Source organism: Akebia trifoliata, chromosome 12, assembly GCF_017979445.1.
Source record: "Akebia trifoliata isolate Shusen 1 chromosome 12, ASM1797944v1, whole genome shotgun sequence".
In the NCBI taxonomy this organism is placed as follows: Eukaryota; Viridiplantae; Streptophyta; class Magnoliopsida; order Ranunculales; family Lardizabalaceae; genus Akebia; species Akebia trifoliata.
In genome coordinates, this window is record NC_141386.1 from 8,852,979 (window position 1) to 8,872,764 (window position 19,786).

Sequence of the window (19,786 nt, forward strand, 5' to 3'; positions counted from 1 at the left end):
CTCCTAAGCAGGACAAGAAGACGTTCAGAAAAGCCATGTCTTCTCACAGTCCCAACCAGTGGTCTTCATGAATTGTAGCCTTATTTGATATTGTTTTTCAAAAAAAATTGATATTGTTTGATTATCCGTTTCTTTGTTCATCTTTTGTGTCATGGGAAGAAACAACCTAATTGTATAAAAGAGGGGTAGAAAAGATCAGTTTTTCGACAAGGTTTTTCTTATTCTTTGGATCTGTAAACATTGAATGTCTCAAAATATCCTTAAAATAAGTTTTTCTTGGGTCAAACATTGTCTTGAGAGGAGATTTTAAATCTTTAATCTTCTATCTCATTGGTTCCAAGCTTATTTAGAGCTTTTCAAATATATTCAAACTAGTTATCCATCTCCCTTGGATTCTTACGGGAACCTCATTGTGGTTACCTCTATCAAGAAGGTTTTCATACAATAATCTCCTTAAAAATAGCATATGAGGCTATTGTATGTTTCGTTTGGCTGAGGTTCATGATCTTAAAGCTAAGAGAGCAGCAAAGCAAGATGAAGGTAGAATAGTCTCGAAGCTTGATGTGGTCTTTGTTAATGTAGAATGGGTTGATAGCTCTAAAATCAGAAGTGGGGTTAACTATAACAAAAGCTTTATTACCATTAGCAGTAAAATATTTAGAGAACAATACAACCATTGGCAGTCTAACTTGTATTTTATAATATGATGTGTAGTAACTGCAAACAAATTAAATATAATTAATTTGAGATGCAACAATAAAAAATGAGTCTTTTCTATGTTTATTCCACTTACCCATTATTATTTTACCAATGACTTTTGACTCACTTATCAAAGTAAAGCAAAAAATTTCGATTATCAAATTGATTCAGATGAGAATAAATTCATATTTTACGAAACAAAATTCATTCAGACTTCGAATTGGTAAAAAATACGTAACAAGTTAGAGACTCTAAATCTATCACGTTTCATCAAATTTGTCATGTTTCATCATTTTGAATGTAACTTTTGATATAAAAAATGGAGCAAGGTCAATAGGGTCAAACTCGAATTGAGAGGGAGTGCATAAAATCATGAAAAAAAAATACTTAAAGGCCCATGGTGGAGGGTTATCTTTTTTAATAATCCTTGAATTTTGAACTGTCGTTAATAATCCATTTAGTAAACTATTTTTCTTCTTAATGGTCAATTGTTATTATCGAGATCACCACTTCTATTGTTGAGCTTACCAATTTTTATTTATTGTAAAGGTCAACATTTTTATTATCGAACTAACCACTTATTATTGTCGAGTCGACCACTTTTTGTTTATTATCGAGGTTAGCCTTTTTATTGTCGAACTCACCACTTATAAATGTCGAGCTCACTGTTTTTTATTTATTATTGAGTTCAATATTTTTTTTTTTTGTTAAACTCAGCAATTTTTAGCGTTATTGAACTCTGGCAATTTTTAAAATTGTCGAACTTGATAATAAAAAATATTAATTTCAATGTCGTAGAACCCACTCGTTTTTTGTTTTTTCAAGATTTTCCGACTAGAACACATAAAGATTGACTAAAAACTTGACATAAAAACTTGTCTAGATGATTTCAAACCAAAATAACCATCTTTAATTGATTTTTATAAATAAAGGAAGCAAAAAAAATTGAAAAAATCATAATTTTCTACTGTCTTTAAAAAGCTTGTAAAAACCTTTGATAATGGCTTTTTTCCTTTACATAAGAATGGAGTCTCCTAAACTCAATTGTGATGTCGAAAATCCATTTTTATTTATTTATTTATGAAAATGATGAATTTGAACGATTAGGGCACATTCAACATTTAAATCATGAGAATGGATTGGTGACACATTTTGGATTTAACTCTCCAAAAGGGCAGTTTAGAGGGGATGGCAAGTGCATTGGAATTGCTCTCAAGAGCCCCAAGTACACTTGAAAAAATGTAGTCTTTTCTCACTTCTAAAAGTTGAAAAGTTTGAATATAATCATCTAATAAAACTACGCTCTATTTTTTATTTTTTAAAAGTTACGTTCTCCCAAAGTAATCCCAAGGTTACCATAGTGAAGGTCTCACCATAGGATGACCAAACATATACAACGGCTGTAGCAACGTGTTGAAATCCCAAATATATAAAGGCTCAACTCCACGTAAGTGTTTCGAAGAAAAGTTACTCAGAACTTGAAACCCAAAACAACCTCACTTATTTGGTTCATACAATTGAGCCAAGATGTACAAAATCTGAGGTTTACTTTACATGGAAAGGAATTAAGCTATATATGACATCATTGTTTTTTCTTTTTCTTTTCACGTACTTCAACTTATAAAGCAAACCAAAGGAATATAAAGGGGAGAAGGAAAAAAGGAGTTGAAAAGACTGTACATACTATACAGATCGATATATCGTGAAATTTCTTCAAGGTTGCCATTGTGGAAGCTGGTCCACCTCCTATTTGTCTAGGTAGTTGAAGTAGGGGGTCTCACCAGAGAAGGTTGTGGCGGTGGAGCTGTAAGGGAATATGTGAATCTGGATGAAGAATTCTCAATAAGACCAGCAACTCCAGCAGCAGCAGATTGAGCATTTGAAGGAAGGAAAAGATCATGCTTTTGATCTTTATAAGCACTCCACACCTGAAAAATGGATTAGTCTTTTAGTCAAAGATTCCTAAGACAACAATCAAGGGCGTCTACCATAAGTAAGAACAGAGAACATAATTATTCATTGACTGAAGTGGTGGGGTTATGTCGAGATTCTTATTTCTCTATGAATTTTGATACTATGACACAGTTTTTGGTTAATGCCCCTGATGCCCTTTTCTCTCTCCAGCCCATAGTAAAATAATTGACCACCTTGTAAAACTCAAAAACATGATCTGATGCAATGGAGTTGTCGAGGACAAAATTATATGAACTTTTTTATAATAAAAAAAAAAAGCTATTTTTCACCGTTGAATTTTATTTTTAAATTTGGGTGCTCACTGGCTGTCCATTTTCAACACCTTGGATCAAGCTCGAAAAACAAAATATATTTTTTTGAATATAAAAATTTTCATGAAATCCGGAAGGCTGTGTTGTTGGATTGTAAATGTGATAATCAATGTGGGCCCAACGACCCTTTTTAAGATTTGAAATCTGAAAAAATAAATATGTGGGCAGTGGACAAGGAGAGAAGCTCTCTCTATTGCTGATGTCATTCGTGCCACATATCAAACGTTTGTTGGGCTGTGAGCAAACATGTCAGTTAGCATCGAGGGCTTGCGCCAAAACCACGTCATATTATCAGCACTCTTTCTCTATTACCCCCATGAGTGTTTGGCCTCCCTATGATTTTTTTTTGGGTATATACAATGGAAAGCATACAGAAGGACTTCGAAAGTTTAGCCCAAATATTCGTAGAACACTTCTATTTATTTATTTGATATATATAGATAGATAGATAGATAGATATAGATATTGATATATTTATTATTAAATTATTATTATTATTATTTTTTATTTTTTTATTTTGAGGGGGGGGGGGGGGGGGGGGGGGTGGGGGCGGTGCAGGCGTAGTGTAGTGTAAATGGAAGAAACTCCGTTGGAAAGACATTCATGAAACAAAAGACCTGTAGGCTCTATTGTATCTGTATTTAGTTCCTTTTTTATGATGGGAATGATTTTCCCAATCTTGTGTACACCATGAATAAATTGTTTGGTCACTTGTCCAAGAAAAAGAGAGAGTGCCCTAGAACACAGATTCCTTGATAAGAAGGGAATTACTAATTGTCAGTACTAAGAATGGACAACATAAAAGTGCATTTGTAATAAAAACCTTCAGAATGGACAGCTTTAAAAGTTTGAGACCTTCTAAGCAAAAACATTTGAGTCTTGTGTATAAACCACAGTATACGAGAGTCAAGTTAGAAGAAATAAACAGTAAGGACTTACGTCAGAAGCATTCAGTATGTCACGAACTTTAGTACAATGTGCTCCTTCAGCTGCAAATGCATGCAAGACCTGCATCAACAATTCGAGCGGTATAAACTCTTAACATAAATCAATTTCTTACAAGTGTACACGACTATTTCCAACTTTCACATTTCCATATTAAATTGTAAAATCAAGAGAAACTCAGTAAAAGCTCCTGTCTCATGAATGTGCACTTGTAGTACGAAGGACATTATCTCTTACAACTTTGTAAGAGGCATCCTTGGCAATCACTACGTTAGGCATTGTTTTCCATATCGTTGACATAAATAAATCTACAAAGTTTAAGTGCTTGGCATTTCTGAAGCTTGGATACTCAATCCCACTCAAGAAATTGATTCACAGAATGATCTCAGTTGTTGCTGTCCTTTAGAGTTCCCATCTAAATACCTTTGTTCATCATTTAACGATATAGGAAGTTTGTGAAACCAATCTTCCATTTCTTCTGCCTTGCTTTCATTGTTTAGATTGTTTCGTCTTTCTCCTTAGAAAGCACAACTTCCTGTGTACATTTTTTTTTTCTTCAAAATGCTCTTTTTCCCTAGCTATGAATTTATTTATGATTCTATTGCATATGTTTTCTTTTCACCTACCAAATCTCCTGTTTGTTTTCTGATGGGTACCTACCAAATCTCCTTCAACAATTCTGAAACAAATTTAAACCAAAACATATATAGCTACCAATCTAGAAAAAAAATTATAATGAGTTCAATCTTCCAGTTCTGTTTTTTTTTTTTTTTCCCCAATTTTAGTGGGATTTTCGAATTTTTCAGTTGCTGATTTATTCCCGAATGCTGACTTGGTGACTATGTTTTGGAGTTCCGAACTAAATACCTTTGTTCATCATTTAACGATATGACATTTGCTGCACCCAATCCTCCATTTCTTCTGCATGTGCTTTCATTGTTTATATTCTTTCATCTTTCTCCTTAGAATGTACGACATCCTGTGTACATTCTCTCTTTTTTAATCTTCAAAATGCTTATTTTCCCTAGCTATGAATTTATTTTATGGTTGTATGAATAATATAAGTTGTTCTCTTCACCTACCAAATCTCCCTTTTTTTTTTTTCTTTATATATATATTTTTCCGATAAGTGTACCTACCAAATCTCCTTCAATATTCCGGAAACAAATTGAAACCATAACCTAATAGCCACCAATCTAGAAAAAAATCAAAATGAGTTCATTGTTATTAGTTTGTCCCAAAAAATAAAGAAATCTATCAAGATAGGAAAATTATGAAATAATTGCTGACTACAAAATTGCCCAGTTCACCATCATTGGCCAATGAACTAGCATGGCTATCAGCACTTTGAAGTATGACTACAGTAAGCAAAATTCAAGCCCTTGACCAAGTCAAGAATATCCGCCTTTGAGTACCTGTGATACCAGAAGAATTTTTTTTTTTTCCTCATTGCTTCCATTTCACTAAATAATGAATGTCAAGAAGGATATGTTCCGCTAAATGCATAAAATGATTTAACTCTGTGCACATACAACAGTTAACTTATTTGAGAATTAAAAGAAACATAGTTCATTTTGATCATATGTCTTAAATTTAAACTCTAAATCACATATGATAATTAAAATTATAAAAGAATAAACCAGAAAATATACCTCAATTGCAAGTACTCGCCCAACAGAAGCCTCAGATTCATTCCATTTCATTTGAGAGCAAAGTCCATTCCTTCCTCCAGCTCTCCAATCAAGAAGGCCAAGAAGTACTTCAACAAGACCAACCCTACATAATTCATGTAATTTACTCCACAATCGTTAGCAAAAGTTGAACATATTTGACAACCATTATATGGTATGACTTACATTCTCTTAAAGAAGCACGACTATTCTAAGAAGCTAAACACGTTGATAATCATAGGGCAATGGGTAAACCATAACGCTTCAAAATATATATATAAATTGTCAAGGAAATCGATGTTATCATCATAAATCCTGCTTATCCCAACGAACAAATCTATTTCTCCACCCAATAAATCCCACATCTTCCATTAAAATTCAATGGCGCCATTATATACAGTTCAATACCTCAATCCATGTCCTTTTCTATCTTCTTCTTGTTAAAGTCCATGGGCCTAACTCATCCCTGAAAACAGGCTTGCAAGGAGAGAGTTGCCCCGCTTTATAAATTGAACAACCCAAGAGTACTTAGGTGATTTGGGACTATGCTAACACTCCCCCTCAGCGCCAGGGCTGGATACACTCAGCTCTCCTGGTCTCCCCCCCCCCCCCCCCCCCCCCCCCCCTCCACACAGGGCTGGAGATACTAACCTGAGCCATCCCTGAGGTATACCAGCTCTGATACCATGTTAAAGTCCATGGGCCTAACTCATCCCTGAAAACCGGTATGCAAGGAGAGGGTTGCCCCTGCTTTATACATGGCACAACCCAAGAGTACCTAGGCGATGTGGGATTATGCTGACACTTCTCACTGTTTTAAGAACATCCAACAATGTTCTTTCTCACAGCCTTTCCTGGGTGGAGCAAATGCACTACCAATCAACAAGGTGAACTTTAGGAGATCCAACATTATCATTCCATATTGAGTCTCTTCCCATCTATCTATTTACTTCTCAACTGAGTTCAGAATAGAAAATGAGGAATGATGCTAACAAAATATTACTAACGTGAACCATCTTACAGATAAGTATCCAAGACTTCAAAGAATACCTAGCCTCCCACAAACTAAGTGCTAAAAAGCATCACTACTATCTTTTTCTTCTTTTTTTCTAATCTTAATCCCTGTTGGAGCTACTCCTAACCATTTCAACCACCTCCCTTCATCTTATTATCCCATTGGAGCTACTCCTATGTTCACTTGAATGCACTTATTTCTAACCTTATCTTTCTACTATTGCAATTCGTCCTTCTGAACATCCTCAATTCAACCATATTCATTGCATGTAGAAGTAGAAGTTTCACTTTTTGTTGTTTGTATAAGTATCCCCTATAGCCTAAATTACTATACCCATATGAAAGGAATTTAGATGTTCTTATTTCTGGATATCAAATTGTATTTGTTTTACATGCACATATCAGCACTGCTATATTTCAACACCTTGTGCATGTATTGGATGGCCGGTACAACCATCAAGCCAGATAAATCATTACCATCAATGCCTCATCCCAAAAGAATTGGGCTGGCCATCACGCCAAATAGATGAGACATAAATTCAGTGAGTTGAATCAACATTTGGACAGGCAAATAAAATTATGATATAAAGTTACTCACTTCAGTCCTTGTGCAACAAGTGCATCTCTAGCACGATTTCCAGCAACAACGACACGCTTTAGTGTCTCAAGAGCCAGTATGCTTCCACCTTGCCATCCTATAGCTTTCATTAGCAATGGAACAACCTGGAAGTAAAGCAAAGTATAAATCAGTGGATGTAAATCATGCAACTAACATAATGCAACATGCCACCATTAAATTTAGCACTACATGGTGTTTCAAATTTAAACAAATACTGAAAAATACTTTTAGTCTTCTTATATGACAAGAAAGATATCATTATACATTTGAAAAAAGTACTTAAAAAATGCTTTTACAGTCTTCTTAAAAATGCTTTTGACTGAAAACACTTAAACATGTCTATGCACAGCAAACCTTTATACCTGAGGGGTTCCCACACTAGTTGCCGCCATGGATTCCGCACAAGTTGTACTAGCTGCAAGTTGATGCAGGACACGCAGACAACTAAGACGAACACGTTCTTGTGGAGTTTGTGTATTAGACTCTGTTTTTCCATCATCCGTTTCATGAATCTCATCCACATGGTTACCATTTTTTGTCTCCCCAGAGGCCATTGTTTCTCGTCTACCTTCATATGCCATTGCAGCAACAAGTTTGGGAATGTAGCCAAGGTATCCAACATGATCAGCAAGTGCAGGGTGTACTCGCAACAAGGACACCAATGCAGCAGAAAGAAGCAAAGGGAGCTCAGGGTCAACAGTTTGCATGTCATAATGTGTGGCAGCAATGGAAGAAACATACTGATCCAATAGTCCTTCTAAGAATCTCTTTGGATTTCTTAATGGAAACTTAGGGTCTTTGAGGAAAAGCCTTACATAAATCCCTCCAACCTGCATTGCCATGGAAACATGAAATCATAGAGTGCTAAGACCACTTCATATGCAAAAAATCTAGTGCATAAATGGGTCAGATTTTATCCAAAATCTGAGTGATCTGAATCCGAATTTAGAGGGTTTGGACTGTAGGATTAGACCCGAAAAAATGGGTCGAATAGGGATTGATGTCCCTTGACCCTAGATCCGAATGACATATTGCTTCAAAAATCATATTTTTATGTTTTTGAAAATATCTTTTTTCTACTACTTTAATATAACATGAATTCTTGTGAAATAAAATAATTATAGTAAAGTAGAATAGTATAACAATTAGAAAAGCAATATAGCAAATAAATGTTGAACTGTCCAAAATTATCCGACATGAATTAAGTAATTCGGTTGGGTCAGATCTGGACTTAGGGAAAGCAAAATGGTTCAGGTGTTAGGATCTGAGTCGGATTTGGATATAGATCCAAATAAAATTTTGGATATCGATATACATAGATCCGGCCCGAACCCGGCCCGTTTTAATCCCTACAAAAATGGTAGAGAATATAGGATCATACTTGTGGCTCATCTCTCATTTCCTGTTGACCTGTTGCTTGCTCAGGTACATCCCAATCAACAACACGGCCTTTCATCTGTTCACGATAGAGGTCCGAGGCCATGGTAGAAATTTGAGCAGATAAAGATGCAGCCATTGCAGGGGTCCATACAAGTTCTGGTGTTTCAGTTGTCTGTTCAAGAGCAGCAACCACAGCTTCCCCAGGCCCGTCCCTGATAGCAGATACTAAGCCATCTGGAAGAAACCTTGCTAATGTAATAGCCACTCTAGGCCCATGCATTGGCTGCCCAACAAGCTTTCCCAACAAAGATGCCGCTGCTGCTCTTTGCTGTAAAGAAATTTCTTCTGCAGAAGAACAACTCTCGTGTGAGAAACAGAAATCATCTCTCTTTTGGAAAAATTAAACTGCAATACAGACAAAATAAGGGAAGAAGCTTTACCTTGCAAAGGCAAAAGAAGTTCAAGAATGTAAACAACTCCACCATGCTTGGCAGCAGCCCATGAAAGCTCCGGTGTGCTTGCCAAGGCATAAAGAACATGAAGAGCCCCTTCCCGACAACTAGGGGCATCGTGTAACATTTGTAATAAAAGGAGAAGACTTGTACGATCTGCAACCATAGCTTCCAAGCAAGGGGCATAGGTCGTTAAGAGTGAAAGTACACTGAGGCATAGTTTATGAATATTACTTTCTGATGCAATGGGCACAGAAAAACATTCAAAAAGTGGTACTAGCTGTTCTTTGGTAGAAAATATGGCAGCTAGATTTGGGTTACTTGTCAGTAAATTCTGCAAAAAAACAAAAATAAAATATCAGCAAAAAATAAAAAGATAGCTGATATTGCCACACCAACTTCTACTAATGCCACCTCAAGATGGTTGGTGATTTACATCTGAATTAGGGTGGCATTAGCAAAAGTTGGTGTGGCAATAGAATCTCTCAATAAAAATTACAGTAAGACAAGCAAGTAACGTACCAGAAGAGAAGTCAATCCAATTTGAAGGTTCTTAACCAATTCCAGGTCCTCCTTGCTTGTTGCTTCCTCACAAACCGCTGAAGAATCAGGTTGTTCAGGCCCAGTTCTATCAACTGTACCATTCTGAATTTTGGGTGACTCCAAGGATGAACCATTGAGATTAGATTGAATCTGAACATCAGAATTTGTAGCATATCGATTGTGCACTAGACCTGATATGAAATCAATGAGGGCAACACAGAAAGTTTCTGGCTCACTTATCTCATATTCTGGTTGATCATTATATACTTTCAAGTACACATTGCCAACATGGAGCTCTTTTGATAGTGCTTCATATGTAAAGGCATGTGACTCTTTCAAGTCATATGAACCATCAGGACCTTGGTTTACACGCTGCTGATCAACAAATTTTAGCAGTTCTGCACGGGTTGATGAATTCCAAATAATCTGCACCCAGAACCAATAAAAACTAAATTTCAACATCCAAACTAGAATTAAAGCAGTTAACACTAAATAATATCTACGAAGACAATGGAAGAAAACTATCTTTTTCATGACATTATCTACCTACAAATGGAATATAGCAGAAGTATTTTTTCTTGGATCAGTACAAGAGAATTTTCGTAGAAAGGAAGGGACCCACGATGAAAATAGAGGAAAATGAGGATGTGAGAGTCATAATGTCCTAATTAAACCTATGACCCGATGACTCCACATCCCCAACCCCACCAAAAAAAAAGAAAGAAAACAATGTACCCTTAAATCATATCCTCTCATCTGAACTTGAAGTCCTCAAAATGGTATCTTCTGAAAACAATAGAACAATTGAAATCCAGGAAAATAATCGTAGGAGACTGTTAAATAAGTCTGTAGGGTTAGTTTAGTCTTTTCACTTCTTTCTCTTATGTAATACTTATATAGCCTAATTAGGGCTAATCAATCTAATAACTTTTTCTCTCTAATCTTCAATTTGGTACCAGAGCAAGGCTCTCTCGATCTCAACTACTGCTTCGTCTGCTACACCTTCATCATCTTCCTCCTTCTTAAATCACCTCCACACTTCTCGTCTTCAATCCCCATCACCCCTACGGGGGTTCTCCTCCACTCTACACCTAATCGCATCATGCGATAGGGGTTCTAGATCTGTTTGAAGCCTGTGATCAGGCTGTTCTATCAGCAAGGTTGTTGTTTGGAGTTAACAATAACAACAGCATGATAGTATAGTGTTGGTTTGTCATCAACGATAACAGCAGAGGTGCTGTTTGTCATTCACGACAGCAGCAGAAGTGCTGTTTGGCTTCCACGACAGCAGCAGCAGTGCTGTTTGATTTCCACGACAGCAGTAGAAGTGCTGTTTGACTTCCACGACAGCAGCAGCAGTGCTGTTTGACTTCCACAGCAACTGCAGAGGTGCAGTTGGGTCTCACGATCACAGCAGACCCTGTGTTGGAGGCTGCAAACACCTACAATCACTGCAGAGGTGCAGTTTGTGGTTTACGATCACAGCAGACCTTATTTTGGAGGCTGCGATCATTGCAGATTTATTCTCGGGAGGCTGCGATCACTCCAGATGCTGTTTCTTGGGTTGCAGCAACAGCAGTTGGCTGTTTAGTGGGCTGCGGCAACAGCAGGTGCATGTCTGGTGGGCTGCGGCAACAGCAGTTGGCTGGTTATTGAGCTGCGGCAACAGCAGGTGCTGTTTAAGAGGCTGCAGCAACGACAGTTGCTAGTTTTTTGTGGCTGTCAGGCCATCGTTAGTGGGGTACATCAACAGCAGGTTGCTGTTTGGGAAGTTCTGGGGCACATAACAGCACCTGGACCCCTAGTTGAGGCTTACGACAACGGCAGAACCACTCCTTGGTGTCCTACCATTGATTTGATGGTTGTTTGGGTCACATACAACAGTGTTTAATCATCTTCCACGCCTCTTACGATCGTGTATTGCCACCTTTAGGGTGCTGCGATCAGTTTCTTTTTCAAACTAAAGCACATCTAATCTTTGATGGCTTCCGAGACGTCTTCTTCCTCAATCACTGGTAATAGTAATGGATCGGTGGTCTTCCCTCTAACTCAACCGATTTTCCAGGTATTCAGATCACTACCGTAAAATTAGATGGTCCTAATTATCTCCTTTGGGCAAGATCAGTTGAAATGTTCATTGGTGGAAAAGGGAAAATCGGCTACCTCACTGGGACAGACAAACAACCTGCACAGACTGACAGTTCTTACTCCCATTGGTTTGCTAATGATTCTATGGTCCGTTCTTGGTTGGTTACTTCTATGCAACCACACATTGCGGCTGGTTTTATGTTTTCCTCTACAGCAAAACAGATATGGGATTCCGCAAAGAGTATTTACTCACAACGTCAGAATAATGTCAGAATCTTCAATTTGGAGCGTGAGATTTCTCGTCTTTCCCAAGGAGACTCTTCAGTTACCACTTATATCTCACAGCTACGTGCTCGGTGGGAAGAGCTGACTTTCTATTCCTCATCCTATGCTTGGAAGGACCCCCTTGATGAGACATTATATTCGTCAATTCTGGATAAGAATCGGGTTTTTCAGTTTCTAGCGGGTCTCCGGGACGAATTTGAGTATGCGCGAGTTCATTTATTGGGTATGGATCCTTTTCCGTCGCTACAGACTGCTTATTCATATGTCTTAGCGGATGAGAGTCGTCGTGCAGCTGTCCTACCTCATTCTTCAGGGGATCATTCTGCTATGTTTACTCGCTTATCTTCTACACAACCCCCCAGTGGGTCTATGCCTACCCGTCAACGACATAAGTGTGATCATTGTGGAAAGTTAGGTCATGTGAAGGCTCGATGTTATGCACTTCATGGTCATCCTAATCAGCAACGTAAACAGTCTCAACGATCTTCAGCTCATATAGTTTCTCAGTCGACTACTGATTCAACACCTCTTTCAGTTACTACATCCTCATCAGACTCGGTATCTCTATCCCAAGCCGAGCTTGACAAGTTCAGAAAATTCTTCAATCAGATAGAGACTTCATCTCAGCCGGTTTCTACCTTCGCTCACTCAGGTACCTTTGCATCTGCAAACAGTGTTTCCACCACTTCTTCACCATGGATCATTGATTCTGGTGCCTCAGATAACATGACCGGTATGTCCTCCCTATTTCAAACCTATAGTGTTTGCTCTGGTCATCGCAAGGTTCGCCTGGCTGATGGTTCTTTGTCTTCCATAGTTGGTCAAGGTCTTTTACCTGTTACATCCTCTTTATCCTTAACTAACACACTACATGTTCCTCAACTTACTACTAACCTGGTATCCGTTAGTAGTCTTACCAAAAATTTGAACTGCAGTGTAACCTTTTATTCTTCTCATTGTGTCTTTCAGGATCTGGAGTCGAAGAGGACGATTGGCACTGGACGTGAAGTGAATGGATTGTATCTCCTGGATGTTCCCGATTCCCCTAGCACCCATTCTGCTCTTCAGCTTAGTAGTATTAGTAGTCAATCTAATAAGGCTCTTGTAATGCGTTGGCATTTACGCTTAGGCCATATTTCTTTTGGATATTTGAAACACATGTTCCCTAATTTATTTAATAATAACAATGTGCTTGATTTTTCTTGTGAAACTTGTCAATTAGCTAAACATGTGCGTTCTTCTTATCCTATTAGTATGAATCCTACTACACCTGCTATGTTTGACTTAATTCATTCTGATGTGTGGGGTCCTTCCCCCGTCATATCCACTCTTGGTTTTCGCTATTTTGTCTTGTTCATTGATGATCACAGTCGTACCACTTGGGTTTATCTTATGAAACACAAGAGTGAGGTTTATGGGATCTTTAAGCAATTTCTTGCTATGGTTCAAACCCAATTTGGTCGTACCATCAAGACCTTCCGTTCTGATCATGGTACTGAGTACACTTATAGTGAGGTCTTGAAACTTTGTTTAGAGTCTGGCATTGAGCATCAAATGTCCAATGTTAAGACCCCTCAGCAGAACGGCCGATCAGAAAGAAAAAATCGCCATATTCTAGAGTTAGCCCGTGCCATTTCGATTGGCATGAACGTGCCCCAATCCTATTGGGCTGATGCAGTTCTTACTGCTGTTTACCTTATTAATCGGACCCCCTCCAGTGTTCTTCAGTTTGTCACACCCCTCTCTAAGCTCTCTCCAGATCGTCCCGTGTTTCCACTTCCTCCGCGTGTTTTTGGGTGTGTCTGTTTTGTTCAAATTCTTGACCAAAATCGTTCTAAACTTGACCCTAAGGCCGTCAAATGTATCTTTTTGGGTTATTCCTCTACCCAGAAAGGATACCGTTGTTACCATCCTCCTTCTCGACGACGTTTCATTTCTCGCGATGTTTCTTTTTTTGAGCATACTCCTTATTATAATGGGTCCGTTGGCATTCAATCTGAGTGGTTTCCTTTAGGTTCACCTGATGATCTTTTTCCTTCTTTATTTCCCCTTCCCCTGCCTGTTCCTCCCTCTCCACCCCCCGTCAGTTCGTCCTCTCCTCCATTGCAGGTTTACTCTCGACGTCCACGTGATACTATCATCACTTCTATGTCCGACCAGCTTGCCTCCTCGCCTCCAGCTCCGCCTCCGTCTGTTCCCTGTGATGATCGTCCTATTGCCACTCGTAAGGGTAAGCGCACTTGTACTTATCCCATTTCAAATTATATATCTGACTCTGCACTATCACCCTCCTATCGGAGTTTTCTTGCTTCTGTTTCCGCTGTTTCTCTTCCTACTACTGTTGCAGATGCTATTGCTCATCCTGAGTGGCGCGCAGCTATGATTGATGAGTTGACTGCTCTTGAAAAGACTCAAACTTGGGAAATTGTGCCTCTTCCGTCTGGAAGGAAAGCTGTGGGTTGTCGTTGGGTATTCACGCTTAAGCATAATCCGGATGGTTCCATTGCTCGTTATAAGGCCCGTCTGGTGGCCAAAGGTTATGCTCAGACTTATGGGATTGATTATCAGGAAACTTTTGCTCCGGTTGCCAAGATGACCACCATTCGCGTTCTCCTTTCTGTTGCTGCTATCCGAGGATGGCCTCTTTTTCAGTTAGATGTCAAGAATGCTTTTCTCAATGGTGATCTTCAAGAAGAAGCCTATATGGTCCAACCTCCTGGGTTTCTTTCTTCTGCTTCTCCTGCACATGTTTGTCGTCTTCGCCGGTCTCTTTATGGTCTGAAGCAGTCTCCTCGTGCTTGGTCTGAGCGCTTCACTAAGGCCATGCATCAGTTTGGTTTCCATCAGAGTTCTGCTGATCACACCTTGTTCTTGCGTCACTCCCGAGGCAAAACTGTTGCTCTGATTGTGTATGTGGATGATATTGTTCTTACTGGAGATGATGCCGATGGCCTTACCGAGGTCAAAACTTACTTAGGACGTCAATTTGAGATTAAGGACCTTGGACATCTTCGCTATTTTCTGGGTATTGAGGTTGCCCGGTCCCGGTCTGGTATATTTATTTCTCAGCGTAAGTATGTTCTTGACTTACTCAGTGCCTCTGGTCAGCTTGGATCTCGTCCAGCTGATACTCCTATTGAGCAGAATCACAGGTTGGCTGATTCTGAGGGGGAGTGTGTGTCCGATATTGGCCAATATCAGCGTCTTGTGGGAAAATTGATCTACTTGTCTATGACTCGCCCCGACATTGCCTATGCTGTTAGTGTTGTAAGTCAGTTTATGCACTCGCCTCGAACATCTCATCTTGCTGCTGTTTATCGTATTCTTAGATACCTTAAGGGATGTCCTGGTCGAGGTATTTTATTCAACAATCATGGTCATCTTCGCATTGAGGCATGGACAGATGCAGATTATGCTGGTTCAGTGACTGATAGACGGTCTACTTCTGGGTATTGTACTAAAGTTGGTGGTAACTTGGTAACTTGGCGTAGTAAGAAGCAGGATGTGGTTTCTCGATCAAGTGCTGAGTCAGAATACAGAGCCATGGCACTTGGAATATGTGAGTTGTTGTGGCTCAAAATCTTACTAGCTGATTTATGTCTTCCTGTGCCGGTCCCCTTCTTACTATATTGCGATAATAAATCAGCTATTAACATAGCTGCAAATCCGGTTCAGCATGACAGAACGAAGCACATAGAAGTTGATCGTCATTTCATTAGAGAAAAAATAGTTTCTGGACAGATTTGTACTCCCTTTGTCCCTACCTCTCAACAACTTGCTGATGTTCTTACTAAAGGTGTTAGTAAAACCTCCTTTGAAGATGTCTTGTCCAAGTTGGGCATTGTTGATATCCACGCACCAACTTGAGGGGGAGTGTTAAATAAGTCTGTAGGGTTAGTTTAGTCTTTTCACTTCTTTCTCTTATGTAATACTTATATAGCCTAATTAGGGCTAATCAATCTAATAACTTTTTCTCTCTAATCTTCAATTGAGACTATTTTTTTTAATGACATTATTCTGTATATGAAAGGAATATCTGAAAACCTTTTTCTCGGATCGTAAAAAAGAAGATTTTTCTAGAAAGGTGAAGGAAAACCTGCAATAAAAACAGAAGAAAAAGTAGATGTGAGAGTCTAAATCACAACTAAAGCTATGATCTCCAAGTGTACCCTTTAATCATATCCTCAACTCTGGTCATACTAAGAAACTAAAGGACTTGAGGATGAGGCTAAGGGTGCTAACTTACAAACAGGTTGCCACCGCTCTTGAGGAAAATTATTTAGGATAGGCAATTTTTTTTTTTAGGTTTATGCTCTACTCCGGGTAAAAATCTGCCCGATTTCGATTTGCACATATAGGGCAAATGAACTTCCGAAACCCCAACATAGTGCAAATGGGCTTAGACCAATTCACTTTCTCTCTGAGATATGTATTGTGTTTATCGAGGTAAGCAAGGAAATTCAAACAAATCACAATTTTTTAGCGCAAAAAGGATAACCATCCTAAAATTTTTGTTGGGCCACTTTTGTGTTCTTTTTGCGACTGTAGTTGGTCATCTCCAATTGCCCTCATTAATATATTTTACTTAAAAAAAGCCACATAATACCAAAATTATCTTAGTTAAGTGATATGATTTCTTAAAACAAAATGGTACAGACATGACTATAAAAATTAATAGCTCATATTCAAGGAAAGATCTCTTGGGATAAGGCTTTGATGATGTACTACTTGTCAACAAAACTAGGTAAGGTAAAGCTTTAAAACTAGAACTAAGAAGAGAGAACTTAGAAACTAAGATTTTTAAGTAGGCCAAGGAGATATTATGGATAAGACACTAATTAAGAATTAAGATAGCTGGACAATATAACTTCTTCTCTTTCCTTGGTTAGTCCTCTTGACCTCCTTGGTTTCCTTATATTTCTTCATAGCTTATAATAAAATATGTACTCATATAAAAGATAAAAGATTGACGGGAAAAAATACCAACAAACAGACCACTTGCAGTATTTATGTTCAACTTATTCAGAAAGAAGGTATTTCTGAGGATGTGGTCCATTCAATTAGTGTTGGGTGGAGAACAAAGATGGGTGCTTCAAGAGTCTTAGTATGTGTACCAATCAAGACAACAATAATACCAGTTAAGCTTTATGAGCCAAATGCTAAGCAGCTAGGAAGCATGTTCATAGAATGAGCATAGTAGAGAAGAAGAAACTGAGACGGATGAATGGAAAGAAAATGACTAATGAAATGAGTACATTCAAGGAAATTTAAGAATAGCCACAATAGGAAATAAAATAAACGAAAGCTGACAACAAATAACAGTACAGGTGAGGGGTGTCTTGGTGCTAGTCCAAATACCTAAAAGGCAAAGAGAAGGATGGAAATGGCATGGATGGAGGTAGGGAGAGAAGATAAAGAGATATGCCTTGAGTAAAGATACGGGTCAAGATGGAGTTGAGGCAAAATGAGATCATGTTGCTGATCCGACATAGATGATGAAGAATACATGGTGGAAAAGTAGCATAAATTGAGAAGCTCAGGCATTTACCTCTGGGGTCTCCAAGTTTGCATTCAAGCTAGACAAGAGGCCCTTGGGTATTTGATCCTTTAACATGTTGGCAAGCTTAGGAGTAAGTAAAGCCCTGAGGGAATTGGCTGCGGCCTGGTTATAAGGTGTTGAAATTCCGTCAGTGCAAAATCCACTAAGCCTAGACAGAGCCTGAAATGCTCTGACAGCAAGCAAATTTTTAGTTATCTGCACACTAGCACCAACACCATGTGCTTCCATCACATCAGCTCCCTCGGCAGTTGAGTCATACTGAAGTAATAATGGTAAAAGGTACCTGGGAAAAAAAAACAAGTTTAATACCATGAAAGAGGAAAAGAATTGCTATCATAAGCATTATAAGATCCCCAATGATGAACGTATGGGAGGTTATTAGTTGTCCAAAAAAACGGTAGATTATGGAATTCTACAAACCAGGAGCGGATTTACAATGGGGCACTTACCCCCACAAATTTCTTTAGGAAATTACCTTGACCTACTGAAAATTTGATATATTTTCAGTTTGCCCCCACGTTAGAAAATTTTTGGCGGTTGCCCCCACCCACTCAAGTTTTTGGTTTTATTAGAACCCTTCTATTTGGTCAGTATTTGGTAGCCCTCACCCCACTGATGACATTGCCCCTTTGACTTAGGTCTTATCTCATAGACTACTGACAAATGACCTAAATGCCCTTTTCTTCAACCTCTAAGAAAAAACCCCTTGAATTTTCAACTCAAAACCACTCATTTACAAGTTTTTCAACATTATTGGGCAACAAAGTTTGCCCTCTCTACAAGAAAATCCTGGCTCCACCCCTGCTAGAAACCAACATCTGGATGCTAACTGAAAGGAAAACTAAAACTGAAAAAACAACAAAGTTTACAGCACAAAGAAGCAAGCTTTTAAAATCACCTACTGCATTATAAGGAAAAAAAAAAAAAAATTGGAACTTTGAAGTGAGAAAACTGGGAAAGGGTAGCAAGTACCATAAAATGCCAGCCTTTAGTAAATCATTCTGCAAATCAGATGATACAGAAACATGAGAAACAGTTTGAAGGGAAGCATCGACAGCTGCAGGCACAAGCTCCAGTTCAATACAATGCACAATATCCTCAACTAGTCCCCCAAACTTCAGGATCTCAACTCTGACACTCTCAAACCGACTCAACACAGAAAATGTCCGCATCACATTTGTAACAATGATGGCAGAAGATTCACTCGCAGGAGTAGTAGGCTGAACAACACACATGCAACGAGAGAGAAGGGTAGCAAGAAGTGGTATACCACCATCCCTCACAAGTTCTTCACCATTCAAAGAAGAAGATGCACACCTGAAATGACAGAGAAACATAGAAGAGTGAGGCTCACAGATTCTAAATCAATTTAGAACAAGAATTGCTGGCAGGGGCACTTACGTCAGCCATATGAGCTCTGAGGCTGCAACAAGGAGAGGCACTCTATCAGCAGAAAGAAAATTGTTGTCATCCTTATCCACAGTTACAGCATTAAGCAACATTGGATAGCCAGCATATTTAAAAGGCTCCAAAATATCCCCGTATCGCCTGTATAATATACACTGTCCCTTCAGTAAAAGCAACAACCTCCAAAGTTGGGGGCCTTGTAATCCTTGCATGGTAGCCTGTAAACATATCATAAAGGGTTATGTTTTAGAAAAACTACAACTGAGATGAATATATATTTTAATTGCTCAGGAGAGAATGAGAGGGATGTGTATTTCATTCTAGAAGTTGTACAACCGCAGTATTTTAATTGCTCAGATGATGATGATGATGATGATGATAAAGGGTTTTGATTTTCCTACAAGAAAGAAAAAAGTGATTCCTTTCATATGTACATATGCTCATGTACACATGCAATACATTTCTAGTAGTCATTTATAGTCAAGATGAGCTATTTTGGTCATAAGATGTTTGATTATTTAGGAAAAAAACTATTATTGTAAAGCTGGTTATATGATTTGGAAATCATGATATATATTAGGAGTAATTAGTTATTATTAGAAGGGGTAATATTTTCTTTTTCTTTCTTCTGTTATTTGGTTATGATATATAATACATTGTGCGGCTAGGGTTGGAGTTAATTCAACACCTCCAACGTTTCTCTAATATCTTCTTCTATTCTCCTACTCAAACTCTTATCTACATGATATCAGAACACATCATAAGAGTTTGAATCTTTATGTTTTAATTTCTTTTCTTATTTTTACTACTCGGTTGATTCGTAAGTGTACCAAGTTGTG

The 19,786-nt window shown here is 38.4% G+C and overlaps 1 protein-coding gene across 1 annotated transcript in view; it reads right to left on the reverse strand.

The window, feature by feature from the left end:
* Positions 1-2,177: 2,177 nt before the first annotated feature.
* GRV2 (DNAJ heat shock N-terminal domain-containing protein) overlaps positions 2,178-19,786 on the reverse strand; it is a 58,306-nt gene continuing 40,697 nt past the window's right edge. Inside the window, exons 13-23 of the mRNA XM_086418512.1 lie at positions 18,942-19,165; positions 18,513-18,857; positions 17,529-17,823; positions 9,587-10,033; positions 9,053-9,398; positions 8,614-8,957; positions 7,595-8,062; positions 7,212-7,336; positions 5,582-5,705; positions 3,924-3,992; positions 2,178-2,627 (exon numbers count right to left, since the gene is read on the reverse strand). Of these exons, the coding sequence (XP_086274638.1) occupies positions 2,454-2,627; positions 3,924-3,992; positions 5,582-5,705; positions 7,212-7,336; positions 7,595-8,062; positions 8,614-8,957; positions 9,053-9,398; positions 9,587-10,033; positions 17,529-17,823; positions 18,513-18,857; positions 18,942-19,165 (2,961 nt within the window). The 3' untranslated portion in view covers positions 2,178-2,453. The remainder of the gene's footprint in view (positions 2,628-3,923; positions 3,993-5,581; positions 5,706-7,211; positions 7,337-7,594; positions 8,063-8,613; positions 8,958-9,052; positions 9,399-9,586; positions 10,034-17,528; positions 17,824-18,512; positions 18,858-18,941; positions 19,166-19,786) is intronic.